At 45.8% G+C, this 18,091-nt stretch overlaps 1 protein-coding gene and 1 pseudogene across 1 annotated transcript in view; one reads left to right on the forward strand and one right to left on the reverse strand.

Annotated features, from left to right (window-relative positions):
* The window catches only part of Wipf2 (WAS/WASL interacting protein family member 2), a 36,702-nt gene continuing 18,611 nt past the window's right edge, over window positions 1–18,091 (forward strand). Inside the window, exons 1-2 of the mRNA XM_031352064.1 lie at window positions 1–176; window positions 16,613–16,744. Of these exons, the coding sequence (XP_031207924.1) occupies window positions 16,682–16,744 (63 nt within the window). The 5' untranslated portion in view covers window positions 1–176; window positions 16,613–16,681. The remainder of the gene's footprint in view (window positions 177–16,612; window positions 16,745–18,091) is intronic.
* Window positions 5,640–5,739, reverse strand: LOC116079361 (annotated as a pseudogene).

Genomic DNA, 18,091 nt, shown 5'->3' on the forward strand with positions numbered 1-18,091 from the left:
CTTTTTTTCCCCCGCCTCCATTTTGTTCGCGGACGCTGGGGACGGTGGGAGCGGATCCATTTCCGGGTTGGTAAAAGGGGCGGCGGCGAGAAAGGGAGCTTGCCGCGAGGCGGACGGGCAGGACTAAACCAGGACTGAGGTGACGGAGGATTCGCTCCCGGAGCAGCCCCCGCCAGGTAGGAAAGACGCCGAGGCGGCTGAGCCCGCCGCTGGGGTGACCTGCGGACCTGAGTGGGAGGGAGGGAGAGCCGGGAAGGGGGGACTGGGGGGAGGGGACACTGGAGGAGGGGCCTGAGGCGGAGAGGGGGCTGGGGGCGGGGCCTGCAGACCCCGGCGAGGGGGCGTGGGCCATCGGAGCGGAGGGTGGTGGAGGGCGGCGGGTCCCGAGCGAGCAGATGGGCAGGAGGGCGGGTTTTGAGAGACAGGAAATTAGAGATCTTGAAGGGTTGGGTGAGGTGAGTAAGACGGGCAACTCTGCGTGAGGAAGGAAAGAGGGGAGCCGTGCGCGGAGGGGGAGATGGGGAAGGGAGGACCTGTTGGGAAAGGTAATTGTTGGCAGGTTGCTCTCGAGTTGAGGAGGGTGGTGTGACGTTTCGGGATTGATTTGGGTGAAAAGGATGATTGAGAGCGAAGGTGTTTACCCTGGAGGAGATCTCGAGAGTGTTGGGTGAGAGGGAGTCGGAGAGAGAGAGACGTCTGAGAGATGCTCTTGGAAGCACCTGCCGCTGAAGAAGGATCGATCCTGTTGGAGCGGCGTGAACTGAGGGAAGATGAAAATCTGAAGGCGCTAAACGTAGGCACTGTGTGCGGTTGAGTTACTGATTAGGAATGGTTAGGAAGGCATATTCTGGAAGGATAATATTGAAACGAGGAGCTGGAGGAAGCTGCTGTGCGTTGGAATCTACCCCCGTTCCCCCGCCCCTCCCCTCCCCGGCCCCTTTTGCTGGCGTTTAAATCCTGATCCACCTGCATGCTGGACAAGGACTGTACCTCTAAGCTACTTCGAACCCTGAAATTTTTTTTTTTTTTTTTTTTGGAGACACTTTCTCTGTGTAACCCTCGCTGTCATGGAACTCAGTCTCTGTAGACCAGGTTGGCCCCCGAACTCACAGAGATCCGCCTGCCTTTACCTTAGGAACACTGGGAGGTGTAGGCCACGCCACTGCCCGGCTGGAACTCATGTTTTTGTTTGTTTTTTTGTTTTGTTTCTTTCAAGACAGGGTTTCTCTTCTGTAACAGCCTTGGCTGTTCTAGTGATCACTGTGTAGACCAGGCTGGTCTTGAACTCACAGAGATCTACTTGCCTCTGCCTCCTGAGTGCTGGGATTAAAGGTGTGTGCCACTACCACCCAGCTATCTTAATGTATTTTTTAAAAGGTTTATTTACTTTATTGAATGAGTACATTGTTGCTGTTTTCAGACACATCAGAAGAGGGCATCAGATCCTATTACAGATGGTTGTGAGCCACCATGTGGTTGCTGGGATTTGAACTCAGGACCTTCATTCAGAAGAGCAGTCAGTGCTCTTAACTGCTAAGCCTAAGCCTACTATCTTAATTTTTTTTTTTAAGATTTATTTATTTAATATATATGAGCATTCTGTCGCTGACACACCAGAAGAGGACATCAGATCCCATTACAGATGATTGTGAGCCACCATGTGGTTGCTGGGAATTGAACTCAGGACCTCTGGAAAAGCAGACAGTGCTCTTAACCACTAAGCCATCTCTCCAGCCCCCTTAATATTTTTATTTGTTTTTTATTTTTTTGGTCTTTTTGAGACAGGGTTTCCAGACAGTAGTGCACTTTAGAGTCTGAAATGAATAAATTCAGCTCTTAGTGATTTGGAGAACACACTGCCTTATTTCCTAACTACCGGAGTATTGTAGAGAGTTGAGCCATATGCCTTGGTCCAGTCACTGAAGGTGTGTGTGTGTGTGTGTGTGTGTGTGTGTGTGTGTGGCTTTGCTGTCACTGGTTGGGACCGTGCTGGTAGACAGGATTGGATACTTTCTTGTCAGTCCTTTGAGATTCTGTTTAAGCTTTTTCTTTGCCTATAATACTCTGAACATTTGGTTGCTAAGTGAACTTGCTTAACCTAGAAGTGTTTCTGAAAGTCTTGGCATCTCTGAGGCCTGACGTGGATTTGCCAAAGACTGGGCAGTTTAATTCTGTCTCACTTGATATCAGAAATGGTGTTTACACTGGTTGGTAGTGATTACTTATGTGGACACAAAAGTGAGATTCAGGGAAGGGGAAGGGTACTGGGAAGAGAATAGTTGGTCCCCCCCCCCAAAAAAAACCAGGGTTTCTCTGTGTCGCCCTGGCTGTCCTGGAACTTGTTCTGTTGAGTAGGTTGGTCTTGAACTCAGAGATCCGCCTGCCTCTGCCTCCAGAGTGTTAGGATTAAAGGTGTGAGCTACCAGTGGCAGGCTTTTTTTGGTGTATTTTTAAGAGGGTTTGGCTCTAACTTGTAGAGACAGAGCTCTTGTGATGATGGCCTCTTCCTTTAGCACAGTGACTTTCAGTCTCTCCTGTCCTGTCACATTTTCCCACTGCTCTGCTTCAACTAGTCCTAAATGGAAAGTGGCAAGTCACCCCCTCCTCCTCTGGTGGGCATCTTGTCTGTGTCACAGCTTGACACCACCAAAGTGAAAGGATTCTTGACTGCTTCTAGCGGGGACAGTGACAGAAGCTGAGCTGGGTTTCTCGAGCCAGAGAATGGCTTCTGTCAAAGCAGAGAATAGTTGCAGAGACACAAACTGGGACCTTGAAGCTGTGACTAACATTTTGGCAACAGGCATCCCTCTGCCGAATAACTTCTTTTCTTTAGTAGTGTGATTGTTGATCTTTTTCTCAGAGTAAGCTCTTGTTAACTATCCTTCACACAGCTCCCAAAAAGAAGCTGGCGGCCTTCCGGCTGATTGCCCGCCTCTTGGAGTATGCCCTTGGAGTATGGATTAGAGCGGATGGGGAGGTCTGTGCTGAAGTGGAGTCCACTGGTAGATTGCAAGGACCTAGAGGCAGAACTCTTGCTGGATGTTTGGCAGTCCTTTTCTTCTAAATCCAAGTCTCTTTCTTACTCATCTGGCGATTGAATGTAGAATCATTCCATTTGCCTGACTTTGCAAGACCAGAGCGTGAGGAAGGCAATGCTTCAAGCTTACCCATGTTCTCACTTCCTAGTCTTTGAGCCCGAAGAGCCTTAGCAGGGCTGTGTCACCCCTATGTTCCCTCAGTGTTTGGGGATCAAATTTTCTAGAGCTTCATATGTGCTTAAGCAAGTGCTGTACCACTGAACTGCTCCTCCAGCCCCAGGGAGTGTTTACTGTGACAAGATACTGAAAAATGTTAAGTAGAAGTCAGGTTTCGAGGAGGTTCATGCTGGTAGTCCCAGCCCTTGGGAGGGAGGCTGAGGATGCTGTCAGAGTCAAGCCCAGTCAGGATCACAGAATAAGATCCTCCTGTCTGGGCTGGAGAGATGGCTCAGCGGGTGAGAGCACTGACTGCTCTTCCGAAGGTCCTGAGTTCAAATCCCAGCAACCACATGGTGGCTCGCGACCACCTGTAATGGGATCTTGACCTCCTCTTCTGGGGGGGTCTGAAGACAGCTACAGTGTACTTACATGTAATAAGTAAATAAATTAAAAAAAAAAAAGATCCTCCTGTCTTAAAACCCACGGGGGTTGGGGGTTGGGGGTGGGGGGGAGGGTAATGTAAAGAATTTAAAGATGTTAGAGGAAAAACTGCTGATAGATGTGATAATCTCTAAGTCTCTAACTAACTTAATAGTTTTGACTTCGCATGCAAAGAGATTCTGTGGAGGTATAGAGCACTCAGATTGCTGAGCTAGGAATTGGCCTACCTGGCTTTTTAGGCTGTTCGATTATGTTCTACCTAGTAAATAGCCTTTTGTTCTCCAGGAGATAAGTAGTTAAGATAACATTATCTGTCCTGGATCTTGGGGTGGTGGATTGTGATGATGTTTTCATCATATATATATGGCAATAGCCCCAACAGCACTGGCGATAACCCTAAGTGAATTCTCTTTTGTCTTTGAATCCAGACTTTATTTCTCATCATTAGTGTATTTTTAAAAACAGCATACCCTATTATTGTAAATATGCATGGTGTGTGTGGGGGGCGGGGGTAGGGAGAGGACAGGTATGTGCCGTGGCGCTTGTGTTGGTCAGAGGACTACTGCTGGAATTGGTTCTCCCCTCCCGCCTTTCTGTTCTGGGGATTGAAGTGAGGTTGCCAGGGTTTACCTGGCAAGTGCCATTACCCCATCACCCACAGAGCCATCCCACGAGCCATAGAATATTCTATCTTTAATACTCAGTTTTGCAAACCTGGCATAGTGGCTAATGGTGTAACTCAGTGGAAGAGCGCTTGTCTACCCTAGCCAGAGGTAGGGTGAGTCCCCATCGCCCCTCTCCCATGGTGGGGAGAAAAAGCCAGTAAGTTTAGAAAGGAAGATTTTGACTCTGGTCCAGAGCTATGATTTTTGATTGTGGCAACAGCATGAGTTATGCTTATATTCCATATCTTTCTTTTCTGGAAAATGGTATATGTGGTAGATTTTATCCCCTTATGACTAAAACAGTATGTGCATATGTGTATGTGTATTGTGTGTATGAGTGAGTGAGTGAGTGAGTGAGTGAGAGGATGATGATGATGAAGTACAGGTGTGGATGGCACTGTACGGGTGGAGGAGAGGATGAATGTAGAGATTCAGTTTTCTCTTACATTTATGTGGGCTCCAAGGATCAACTCAGGCCACCAGACTTGCATCGCTGAGGGGCAAACACTGTCCAGCCACCTCACTGGCCCCAACTTTATGAATTTTAAGACAAAGTCTTAATCTGCAGCACGTTACCAGTCCCAGTTCCTCACACTGTCAGATGTGGCTCACGACTGTCCAAAACTCCAAATCCAGGGGATCCAGCATCACCCGCTTCTGAATGCTGGGGACATCCACACGTGTGTTCTGCACTCAACAGACACATACACCACTTTTTTTTATTAGATATTTTCTTTATTTTTATTATTATTATTATTATTTTCGTTTTTCGAGACAGGGTTTCTCTGTGTAACCGTACCTGTCCTGGAACTCACTCTGTAGACCAGGCTGGCCTCAAACTCAGAAATCCACCTGCCTCTGCCTCCCAAGCGCTGGGATTAAAGGCATGTGGGCTCCAAGGATCAACTTGCCACCACTGTCCGGCAAAAACAAATTTTACAATTTAGTGCATAATTCAGATAGCAAAAAATAAATGAAGCTGAGGTGCTGACTCGGGGCTGCAGTGTCCGTGCTCCTGGGGCAAAGGCAGAGAGTTGCATTTAAGGTCAGCTTGAGCTGTTCAGCAAGATCCAAAACTTCGCTCAGTGGTGGGACACTTACCTCACAAGGACAAGGAATACTTAGCACTGAGGGGAAGTGTATGATATATGCTGCCTTTGACCATTTCAGCCCAGGCCACTGGTCCCTCTGTACAGGGGTTGGGAACTGCCTGACATGGGTGCTGGAACTTGAACTCAGATCTTACAAGATCAGTGTGTTCTCTCACTAGCTGATCCTTCTCTGCAGCCTGAGGCTACACCATTAATACTACCTGTATCTTTTGTTTTTTGTCTTTTAAAATATGGAGTGCTTCATGAATTTGGATGAACTCCTTGCGCAAAGGCCATGCTAATCTCTGTATTGTTCCAATTTTAGTGTGAGCTGCTGAAGGGAGCGTGCATGTTTGTTCTTATCATTGCTGCTTTGAGACAGGGTTTCTCTGGCTGTCCTGGAACTCAGTCTGTAGACCAGGCTGGCCTTAACCTCAGAGATCCCCCTGCCTCTGTCTCCCAAACACTAGATTTAGAAATGCCTGTGCTACCACTGCCAGGTTGCATCTTTGTTGTTTGATGTGTTTTGGTCATTATTCCCCACTAGCCATAAATTTGCCCCCTCCTGATGCTCAAACTTGGCAGTCTTTTTTACAAACTATGCTCCAAAAAATTACCATAATGAACTTAGCTTCTGAAATCGATTTTAGATTTTCTTGCACAGTCTCCTTCATTTTCTACCAACTGAACTCTAACCCAACCCTTATCTCATTAAAAAGAAATTACATGTGTGTACATGATTGCTCACACATGCCTAGGGAGGATAGAGAAGGGTGTCGGATTCCATGCAGGTGGAGTTAAAGGCGGTTGTGAGCCAGCAGGTAGAGATCAGACTTGGGTCATGTGGAAGGACTGCAAGTGCTCTTAACAGTGAAGGTGTCTCTCCAGCTCCTTGCTTTGTTTTCTCGAGGCAGGGTGTCGTAGCTCAGGCTGGCCTTTAAGTGTGTGCCACTACGCTCAGGGTTTGTTTGTTTGTTTGTTTGTTTCCTTTGAGGTAGTTCTCAAATTCATGGCAAATAAGGAAATTTCCCCTAATGTGTGCCAAGCACTGAGCTGGATGCTAGAGATACAGCCAAGCAAACTGGCTTGAGTTTTTGCCTTTGTGACAGTTATGGCCTAGTAGAAAAGACCTTCATTAAAGAAATGATTAACTGTTGCCACGTTCCCCACATAGGCAGCTAATGGGACACCCAGGCTGACTGAGCAGGGGCAGTGAGAGGTAAACTTGGAGGAACTGACCTTTCAGGTGAAACCTTAGCATTCGGGAGGATTTAAGGGTGATTTTAGGTGAAGGTGCTAAGGAAAGAATGGATTTGGAGGAAAGAAGGCCCTCATACACCCAGGTGAGAAGCAGAGAGGTTAGGGGCAAGAGAATGTGACTCACTCTAGGCACCTCACTTAGCTAACTAGTTAATGTTTGTGATACTGAAGACCAGACTCAGGGCCTCAAGCAGGCCAGGCCTGAGCTATAACCCCACTGCAGCGTCAGAGAATGCCGAGCTCAGCGTCAGGAAACTTGCGGGCACCTCTTTCCACAGTCCTGGTTCCTGCTGTGGATGCTGAGGTTGTCTGCATGTATGTCTTTGGATCTTGGCTTTCCACCAGAATTCCCCTTAATAATGCCTGTCCCTTTAGTCTCAACTTCTCCAGGTTTTATAAATTAAGCCTGGTTGGCTGGATTAGGTTTTAAGACTACTGGGGAGCAGTCCTTAGATTATGGGGGGCTGCTGGGGTTGGTTATTGGTTGTAGATTGAGGAGACAAAAAGTCTGTAGTTGTAGGGAATCTTGATGGCTTTTGTGAATCTTCCTGGGGCCAAGCAGAGACTACAGATGTTCTTATATGAACTTGTGAGAATAATGTTCTATCATCCAATCATCTGTGTCGTATTTTTCCCCAGGAGAGAGCAAGTGAATGAATACCCTGAGGGGAGGGCTGTCCTGACCCAGAATGTCTGCAGGCATTTTTATCTGGGGCCATTCCGGCAGTGGAAAAGCATTTGAAGCTGCTGACTTTTGTTCAGAAATCACAGCCTTCAAAGCCCAGATGGTCCTGTGTGATTGAGTACTTTTCTTATGTAATTGGATCAACCCGCTCTGCTTTCATAACTTCTAGCAGACTCTTGATTTAGCCCTATCGCTGGTGATCAAGGAGTGATGACGTGCAAGTGTTTCCAGCGGCTCTGCAAGCCGTGTATGCATTTCTGGTGGCTCAAGGGTATGAGAATGTGAGAGGAATGTCATGGTGCTGTCATCAGATTATCTGTGCTGAGTTGGGATTTATTGTTTGAAATGAGCATGGCACCTTTCCCTCTGTGTGAAGTCCATCAGCGATTTCGTGGAGCGTCTGCTTAGAGTTTCTTTCAGGCCTTTTCGTAGTGAAGTCTGTCACTGGCTTTCCTCCTTTCTCTGCATGTGCTTCCTGCTTTGTGTTTGGGGTGCGCACATGAAGGATGCTCATAAGCGATATGGCTAGCTTACAGTAAGAGAGCCTATTTTGCAGTCAGTGGCTAGGTCTCTGCCTTTTTTTGTTTGTAATAGATTTCTTTTTTTAATCTTTTTTTTTCTAAAGACACTCTCACAATGTAGCCTTGGCTGGCTGGCCTGGAACTCTGGATCTGATCAGTGTAATGCTACCCTTAAAAAAATAATAGGCAGTGGGCTGGAGAGATGGCTCAGCAGTTAAGAGCACTGGCTCTTCTTCCAGAGGTCCTGAGTTCAATTCCCAGCAACCACATAGTGGCTCACAACTATCTCTAATGGAATCTGATGCCCTCTTCTGGTGTGTCTGAAGACAGCTACAGTATACTTACATACAAAAAATAAATAAATTAATAATAATAATAATAATAGGCACCTAGACACTTAATCCCAGCCTGGAGGAGGGAGACAGGCAATCTCTGAGTCCAACGCTAGCCTGGTCTACAGAGTGAGTTCCAAGCCAGTGAGGACTACATGATAAAGAGATCCTGTCTCAAAAGACTGAGAAAGTGAGACCTTAAAAGTGGTAAAGTGTCTTGGTTAGGGTTTCCATTGCTTTAAAGAGGCACCATGACCAAGGTAACTTAAAAAGGACAACATTTAATTGAAGCTGGCTTACAGGTTCAGAGGTTCAATTCATTATCATCAAGGCAGGAAACATGGCAGCAAGCTTGGTAGTGTCCAGGCAGGCATGGTGCAGGAGGAGCTGAGAGTTCTACATCTCCATCTAAAGGAAGCCAGGAGCAGACTAGCTTCCAGGCAGCTAGGAGAAGGCTGACTCCTACATGGTTAGGAGGAGGGTCTCCTTGCCCACCCCACAGTGACACGCTTCCTCTAACAAGGCCACATCTCCAAATAGTGCCCCTTCTAGGGCCAAACATATTCAAACCACCACAGTCAGCGGTAGGTCTCCATTGTGTGACCCTCCTGCCTTACCCTTCTGAGATCCGTGATCACAGACATGTCCCTCTGTGTCCCATCTTATCCTTTCCTTGTGTTTGCCTTTGTTGTTATATTTGACTTAAAAAAAAATTATTTAAAGAAACGAGTCCTGTCCTGTTACCCACGGTGACTCCAAAGTCCCAGGCTCCAGCCATATCCTGATTCAGCCTCCTGAGTAGTAGGGACTGTGTGTTGCCACACCCGGCTTGGTCATGATTTCTTTTAGTGTCCTAGAGGTTGCTCACATGTTTGGCCTCTGATAGAGTAGGTGCTGAGGCCACTTATCAATGTGTGGTTACACCCAGACTGTGGCAGAGATCCAGGGCACTGTGGGCAGCCCGATTCCATGAGAGGTTCAAGCAAGACTGAGGCCTGAATGTCCTTTTAATTCTTTACTGTTGGAGAGCATGCACAGGTGCATGTGTGGAGGTCAGAGGGTATCTTTATGGAATTGTTTTTTATCTTCTACTTTTACTTGGGTTCCAGGTATCGAACATAGGGTGTTAGGCTTAAGGGACAAGCACCTTTACCTGCGGAGCCATTTTGCTGGCTCTTACCTTGCCAGGGTGGGGTGGTGGGGTGGGGTGTGTGTGTGTGTGTGTGTGTGTGTGTGTGGTGGGGGTGGGGGTGGAGGTTAATGTATACATTTTTCTACTCTTATTTATTTGGTTTGATACCAGGTCCAGGATTGACTTGAACCTTTTTTTTGTTTTTGTTTTGTTTTGTTTACTGAGACAGAATTTCTCTGTATAGCCCTGGCTGTCCTGGAACTCACTCTTTAGACCAGGCTGGCCTCGAACTCAGAATTCCACCTGCCTCTGCCTCCCAAGGACTGGGATTAAAGGCGTGCGCCACCACTGCCTGGCTTGGCTATTATTCTTATGTGATGATTTTATTTATACCCTTTCTTTTTAAAATAGAGTCACACATAACACATATAATTAAAAATGAAATAAACCTTAAGAAATGAACTAAAAAAGCTGAGAGCAGGGGCTAACGAGACATTTCAGTATGTAAAGGCATTCACTGGCAAGCTTGACAGACTGAGCAGTCCACGGGCCTGCACAGGAGAGGAGACCAGACTCCTCCAAGTCATCTTCTGTCCTCTGAGCTTCACAAGTACACCCACCATGGCACCCACAAGCCTCACTCTCCACCTCCAAGTAAAAAAAATACATGTAAATTAGGGCCTGGTCTGAACTCAGAGAACCAAGTCCATCAAGTTGTCCTCTGAACTCCCACCACATGCACACTGTGGAACACATACACACATATACACACTGAAATAAATGACTAAGTAAATAAATGGGGGGAGGCAGATGTAGCCCTGATCTTGCTTTGTAACTGGGGAAGACCTTGAACTTGTGGTACACCTGCCTCTACTTCCCAGGTGTTAGAATTATAGGCATTGATCACCATACCCCACCTCCTTACAGGCATCAGTGCTCAGTGACCCCCGAGGCCTTCCCCCCACCACTGGATTGGTTGCATTCTGTAGCTCAAACTGGCCTTGAATTGGAAGCATCCTGCGTCAGCCTCTTGAGAGCTCGATTATAGGCATAAGCCACTACACCCAGCTTGTCTTTTTATTAAAACAGTAAGAATATATAGTTTGTAGAGTCAAATAGAGCACTTGGGAGGCAGAGGTAGGCAGATCTCTAAGTTCGATACCAACTGGTCGACAGAGTGGGTTCCAGGACAGTCAAGAGCTACCCAGAGAAACCGTGTCTTTAAGAAAGAGGGGGAAAAAATCAAACATATTGCCGAGCAGTGGTGGCTCACACCTTTAATCCCAGCACTTGGGAGGCAGAGGCAGGTGGATTTCTGAGTTCTAGGCCAGCCTGGTCTACAGAGTGAGTTCCAGGATAGCCAGGGCTACACAGAGAAACCCTGTCTCAAAAAAACAAAAAAACAAAAAAGCAAACAAAAAAATCAAACATATTACAAGGCTTGATATTAAAAAAACAAAAACAAAAAACCCCCAAATGTTGTGGTTACAGAGTTGGTTCAGTGGCTAAGAGCTCTTGCTGTGTGGTCATCAGGACAGTTTTGGTCCTCAGCAGCTGTGAAATAAGTCTGGCATCTTGTACATGCCTGTAACTCCAGCGCAGAGCTCTTAACCACTGAGCCATTGCTCCAGCCCCACTGTTTGTTTTTTGACATAGAATCTCACTATATAATGGGTTGGTCTGGAGCTTTCTAGATAGATCAGGCTGGCTTGGAACTCACAAATCTGCTTGCCTTTTGTCTCTGAGTTCTGGGATTAGGTCTCATGCCAGCATGCTAGCATTGTACGCCATTTCTTAATCTTTATGACGTTGTGTATTCTGAATCTGTGTTATAGGAGGTAAAGCTCACCCCCAAACCCCCCCCCCTTTTTTGAGACAAAGTCTCTCCATTATGTAGACCAGGATGGCCTCAAAAACACAGAGATCCACCTGACTCTGCCTCCCAAAGATGTGTGCAGTCATAAAGCCTGGCAAGCTTTTCCTCTCTCAGCCTGCTACTTAACTCTGATCGGTTCCTGTTAGACTGGTGCAGAGCCAGCACAGTCTTCAATATTTTGTGTGTATGTTATTTACTTACTGCTCTTTCAAAGTTTTTCTTTTTCTTTTCTTTTTCTGAGACAGGATTTCTCTGTGTAGCCTTGGCTGTCCTGGAACTCACTCCGTAGACCAGGCTGGCCTCCAACTCAGAAATCCGTCTGCCTCTGCCTCCCAAGCACTGGGATTAAAGGCGTGTGCCACCACTGCCCAGCTTAAGTTTCTTTCTTAAATATTCTAGATGTGGCTAATTACAGGTGAGCTCAGAAGCCCTACATTAGAAGAGTTCTTTGTAAACATAGGTGCCCTCTTAGGTTTCCAGGGCCAACTCCATAGGCTTTCACTAGTATTGCCTGTATTATATTCAGACAGTTTTAGTCTGTCTAGCTTTGGACTTTTGGTCTGAATTTCTAAATTAGAATACATGTCTTTTATCTGATGCACTCCTCTCTTCCCTAGAGTGCCCCCCCCACCATATTGGGGAATTTATTCAAGCTAAGTCAGTCCATATCCTAAATCTTGACCTTCCCTAGTATTCAAGCTGGCTGGTAATAAATTTTAGCTGTGTGACTCCATTTTTCTTGCTAGTATCTCTTAAGCTCCCTGGTTGCTGGGATATGTGGGTGGGGAGGAAATATTAATTATGAACATTGAGCTACTCTATCATTTAACTGTCAAAATTCAGGAATGTGTTAATGTCTCTGGTGATGTGGGAAGTGGCTGTACTTTTTGAAAGCACCGGTAAATCATCTGCCATGGATTTCCACACCATCCTTCTGGAGTTGGTAATGCACGGAGATTTTGAAGTTGGGTTTTTGGTTTTGGAGTCAGGGTCTCATATAACCCCAGCAGCTCTCAAATTCCCAGTCCTTCTGCCTCTGTCTCCCAAGTGCCACCAAGCCTGGCTTTGAATTTTGTTTTTAACAATGGTATATGAAGGGCACGTGCACATCTCCTTTTATTTGGTAGATTCACGGAGAAACGGCTCTGGCCTTTACTGCTAGCCAGCAAAACATCTGGAAACGTGTTTGCAGCCAGCTACTCCTTGGATGCTGTCGGTCGCCTGGCCGTCAGGAGCCGTGTAGCACTTGTAGTTACTGTTTCGGAGGCTGAGTGTAACCCCACAGTGGCTAGTTCTGGGAAATCCCTGCGTCTGTTAGTTAAGCCGACTCTGGCATTGAGAGCATTTGCATTCTCTGATGAGCATCTTTATAGGAACATCTCTATGTTTTATGTATTTGTTTTCTGCTGAGGAATAAACCCAAGGCTTTGTGCATGCTATGTGCATACTCTAGCACTGAGCCACACCCCTAGGCCCTATCTTTTCTAAAATTTTAATTTATTTTGATTTTATGTATAAGTGCATGTGTCGTATGTGCAAGTGCAGACACATACATGTGGAGCCAAGAGGGCAACTTTGGGGAGTCATTTCCCGCTTTGTACTATGGGTCCTGGGAACTGAACTCAGATTGTTGGGCTTGGGTGGCAAACACTTTTACCTGCCGAGCTATCTCCTGAGCCCATCTCCATCCTAGACGCTTTATAAAATGCTTTTATAAGTTTCAGTTTACAAGCCATCACCCCTCGCTGTCTGCCTCAGCCTCCATGTGCTGGGGTTTCAGCAGTGCTTCTGTGCTCCTTACAACAGTGAAGAATCTCTGGTCCAGAATACTGGTACCAGCTGAGTACCTGTAAGCCCAGCATTCAGGAGGCAAAGGTAGGAGTGTCAAGAATTCAGGGTCATCCTTGGCTGCATAGAGAGTCCAGAGCTAGCCCCAGCTATGTGAGACTTTGTAAATTTATCCATCCATCTATTGTTTTGTTTTGTTTTTGAGACAGTCTTCTCTAGGTAGCACTGGTTGGCCTAGAACTTGCTGTGTAGATTGGGCTGGCCTGAAACTCACAGAAGTCTCTATCTCTGAGTCCTGAGATGACAGTCTGTGCCAATACTCCTGTCTAGAACTTTGCTTAAAAACAAATCAACGCCGGGCGGTGGTGCCGCACGCCTTTAATCCCAGCACTTGGGGGAGGCAGAGGCAGGCGGATTTCTGAGTTCGAGGCCAGCCTGGTCTACAGAGTGAGTTCCAGGACAGCCAAGGCTACACAGAGAAACCCTGTCTTGAAAAAACAAAAACAAAACAAAACAAAAAACAAATCAACAACAAAAACCCTGCCCATACATATTCTGTTTTAGAAAACAGGGCTGGGGAGATGGCTCAGCAGTTAGGAGCACTACTCTTCCAGAGGACACAAGTTCAATTCCCAGCACCCACATGGCACGAGTGCTACATGACCCTTCACAAAATCACCTCGGCATTTTAACTCCATCTCTGCATGTGATAGAAATCCATCAGACATTTGATTCAACTGAATTTCAGAAAAGCATTGGCACCTTTTCTGTTGAGAGATGAGAACTCTGCACTCTGTAGCCCTGTGAAGGAGTAGTGAGGGAACAATAGGTAGGACCTGAAGGATGCTGTGAGGGACCATAGGTAAGACCTGAAGGATGCTCTTGTCCGGCTCCTTCATTTCAGAGACACTAGAGATGCACTGGTGGATGCCTTAGCTCGTCTGACCTAGAACACAGGATGCATGCGCGTCTTTCTCTGAGGACATCAGTTCCCAAGTAAGCGCTGGAACCTGTTTGGTTCCTGGTGTCTGGTAGTCTCCTGGACAGGTGTGTCTGCCCTCTTGGGCAGCTCCTGCTCTTCCTGTACTGAGGTTCTTTGTTCTGAGTGCTGGATGTCATTACACCACTGTGGTGAGGAACTCATCTCCCTGCTTTCTTGTGTTTAGGTTATTTTGTTGTTGTTTTCTTTTTTTTTTTTTTTTTTTTTTTTTTTTTATTGGTTTTTCGAGACAGGGTTTCTCTGTATAGCCCTGGCTGTCTTGGAACTTACTCTGTAGACCAGGCTGGCCTCGAACTCAGAAATCCGCCTGCCTTTGCCTCCCAAGTGCTGGGATTAAAGGCGTGCGCCACCACCACCAGGCTTGTTGTTGTCTTCAGTGTGTGGTTTGTTTGTTTTTGAGACATGGTTTCACTAATCAGCTGTGGCTGGCCTGAAGTTGCTATTTAGAGCAGGCTGGCCTCAAACCTAGAGATCCACCTGACTCTGCCTTGAGTGCTGAGCTTAAAGGCCCTGCCACCATATCAGGCGTCATTGTTTCTAGGAGCCACATTAAAGGAAAGTCCCCATCTGCCTTGCCGTGAGAGCTTGGGTTCTGCCTGTGGTGTTGGTGAGCTAGCTCTGCTCCTGATATGCTGAGAGTGGGAAGTTCTTGCTCCAGTCTGACTTGTTGGTGTTATTGGCATATTGGCTAGAGAAGGAGCCTTCTGGATTTGGAGAATGACCCCTTAGATTTATTTTCGATTTGCCCCCGTGGTGATAGGGTTTTACATACGGAGACTTATCACTTTGATTAGTATTTCAGTGAAGCTAAGTATCCGTTTGGGGGCATTGAATAGGATGGGGTCTTGTTTTATCCAGATTGGTTTTGACCTTTTGGGTTCAGGTGATCTTCTTACCTCAGCTTCATAAGTAGCTGGGACCACAGGTATTGGGCATTGCTCCTCCTAGCATATTTTAATTAGAGAAAGAAATTGGCACAGTGGTCCTCAACTTTCCTAATACGGTTTAATACAGTTCCTCATGTTGTGGTGGTGACCCCCAACCATAACATTATTTCATTGCTGCTCCCTAACTATAATTTTGGTGCTGTTGTGATTTGTAATGTAAATATCTGGTCTGCAGTCCCCAGAAGTGTCAAGACTCAGGTTGAAAACCTGGACTGAAGGGTTAGATCTCACACTTGGAGGGATTATGTGAGGTGTATGTGGGAGGTGACCACAGACCTGGTGTTCTTGAGCTCTCTGTTTTATCTTTAGCCAGTGTAATGACTTACGTCAGTCAGTCAGTCCTCAGTCCAGTCCTAAATGAACTCAAGCAAACTGTAATGGGCAGGTAGCCGTAGGTTTCAAATGCTACGTGTTTTGTGACCAAGTGTGTAGCTGATTTCTCCTGTGGTATTTGTTCTCTAATCAAGTCCCATGGGTGTGACTATTCCAAGGTACAGGTGAGCTGTGGCCTGTGAGTCAAGTCTGGTCTACAGCTTGTTCTTGAATGCCTCTGAAACTAAGAATGACTTTATATGTGTGTTTGCACATATGTATATATACATATGTGCACATATAGAGAATTCTATAAATGCTATATATGTGAAAACGTATATACATACACACACATACATATACATGTTTTCCAAGACAGGGTTTTTCTGTGCAGGCCTGGCTAGCCTGAGGCTCGCTTTGTAGACCAGGTCGCCTTGACCTCTGCCTCCTGAGTGCTGAGACTAAAGGTGTGTACCACTACTGCCCATGATTTTATGTTCTTAAAAGGCTGTAAAAAAAAAATCATGAGAATGAGAAGGCAAGCCACGAACTGGAAGAGAATATTTCATTAGAGACACAAGAGCTTTTAACCAACAGTAAAATGAAAAGTCTAATTTAAAAAAATATATAAGGCTAGGATTTTGAATGGCTCATTGATAGAACATAGGCTCACCACACCTTCATGCCCACCTAGCACCACCATCCCCCATGTCAAAGGACTTAAACAGAGGCCTCAGCCAAGAGGATACACAGTGGAAGGTAGGCTTATGAAAACCTGATCAACACCAAGCTCCTTGGGAACTGCAAATTAAAGCAAGATTGGAAACTAAACAGTACATGCTTACTAGAGTGGCCAAAACCCAAACTGACAGCAGAGTGCTGGCCAAAATGTGGAGCGACAGACATTCTTCATTGCTGATACAAACCCAAAGGTGGTAAAGCCACTTTTGAAGACGTTTTGCAGCTTCTTATACGATCACACATACTCCTGCTGTATGACCCAACAGTCAGACAGTGATACTGTGGTGAGATGCAGACATAGACAGACTTACATACAAACTCTTGGTGCTTCTTGCTGTTTTGCTGTGAACCTAAAACTTCTAAAATAGAGGGGTTTTTTGTTGTTTTTGTTGTTTTATTTTTGTTTTTTTAGTTGAGCTGGCATGCATGAGGCCCTGGGTTTGATTCCTAGTACCACAAAACAGAATAATTTATAAAAGGAGGCTGTAAGGTGGCATTTTACAGACCATTTATGTAGGAGATGGCATGTTCAGGATCCCTGGTCCCTGTCCAGTCCTAGACTTCCTGGGTACTCAGCGCCTCTAATTATAAAGCTGATCTTTTGAATTTTGGTTTCGTTTACAGGTATATGAGTGACCTAAAGCTGCAAATAAAGACGGAGAGAAAACGGTGCCAACTGGGAACAGGGCAAGAATGCCAATTCCTCCTCCCCCTCCACCCCCACCTGGTCCTCCCCCACCTCCCACATTTAATCAGGTAGGTAATTATCCACTGGGCCATCTTCAAACCTATAAGTAAATTGGTGGGCTTCCCATTCTCTTCTTTTTCTTTTCAGTCCTCGTTCTTTAAAGCTTGTAGATTTTCTTACCTAACTGCTCTTTCACTGTGAGCTTGCTTTCTTTGTTGTATTTATTTCTTTTCTATTTTACTTCACATGGATGAGTGTTTTGCATGCATGTGTGTATGTGCACCACATGCATGCCTGGTGCTCCAGGAGGCAGAAGAGAGCTTTGGGATCCTCAGGAGCAGAGGTACAAGCAGATGTGTACAGCCAGACGTAGCTGCTGCGAGTGGAACCTGGATCTTCTGCAAGAACAGTGAATGTTCTTAATCGCTGAGCCATCTCTCCAGCACATGTCCCTGTAACAACAAAATCTTGCTATGTAGTCCAGGTTGGCTTTAAATTTGCCTCATTCCCCTAAATGCTGGGATTACAGACATGAGATAACCATGTCCACTAATTGTTTTAAATACCATCTATACTTAAAATATATATTTAAATTTTTAAAATTAATATTCATCTTTTAAAAAGATTTATTTATTTATGTATATGAGTACACTATTACTCTCTTCAGACATACTAGAAGAGGGCATCAGATCCCATTACAGATAGTTGTGAGCCACCATGTGGTTGCTGGGAATTGAACTCAGGACCTGTGGAAGAGCAGTCAGTGCTCTTAACCACTGAACCATTTCTCCAGCCCCCATATATTTAAATTTTAACTAAAAATTTTCTCCTCGAATTTTGAGACAGGATCTTCCTTTGTGACTGGCCTAGAGCTTGCTACATAGGTCAGACTAGCCTATAACTTGCTGTGTGATCCCTTTTTCTCTGCCTGTGGATTGTCATCCTGAGCAACTGCCCAGCTGCACCCTGGGTCCTTGCAGATACTTTGGAGTCTCATTCATAAACACACTTAATAGCAGGCAATGTAGATAGAGAACAAACAAGCCCGTCTGCCTCAGCTGGTTTGCATTTCTGAGCAGTCCCATAACTAACTATTCTATAAATAGGTTAGTCTCAGCTGGGCAGTGGTGGCACACACCTTTAAAATCCCAGCACTTGAAAATGAGAAGCAGGTGGATCCCTGAGTTCAAGGCCAGTCTGGACTACCGAGCAAGTTCCTGGACAGTTAGGGCTACACAGAAACCCTGTCACCAAAAACTAAAACCAGCCAAATAAAACCAACAAAATCTAAATAGGTTGGTCTCGTTTCTCTGCCGTCCTTGAAAGGGGGGAGGAGTTGAGGTGGTTAGGGTATTTCTGCTACCATTCCATCTCTCCTGCTCCTGGTCAGTTCATTAGAGTTTTTAAAATTGTTT

The sequence above is a fragment of the Mastomys coucha genome, unplaced genomic scaffold, assembly GCF_008632895.1.
Source record: "Mastomys coucha isolate ucsf_1 unplaced genomic scaffold, UCSF_Mcou_1 pScaffold5, whole genome shotgun sequence".
Taxonomy (NCBI): Eukaryota; Metazoa; Chordata; class Mammalia; order Rodentia; family Muridae; genus Mastomys; species Mastomys coucha.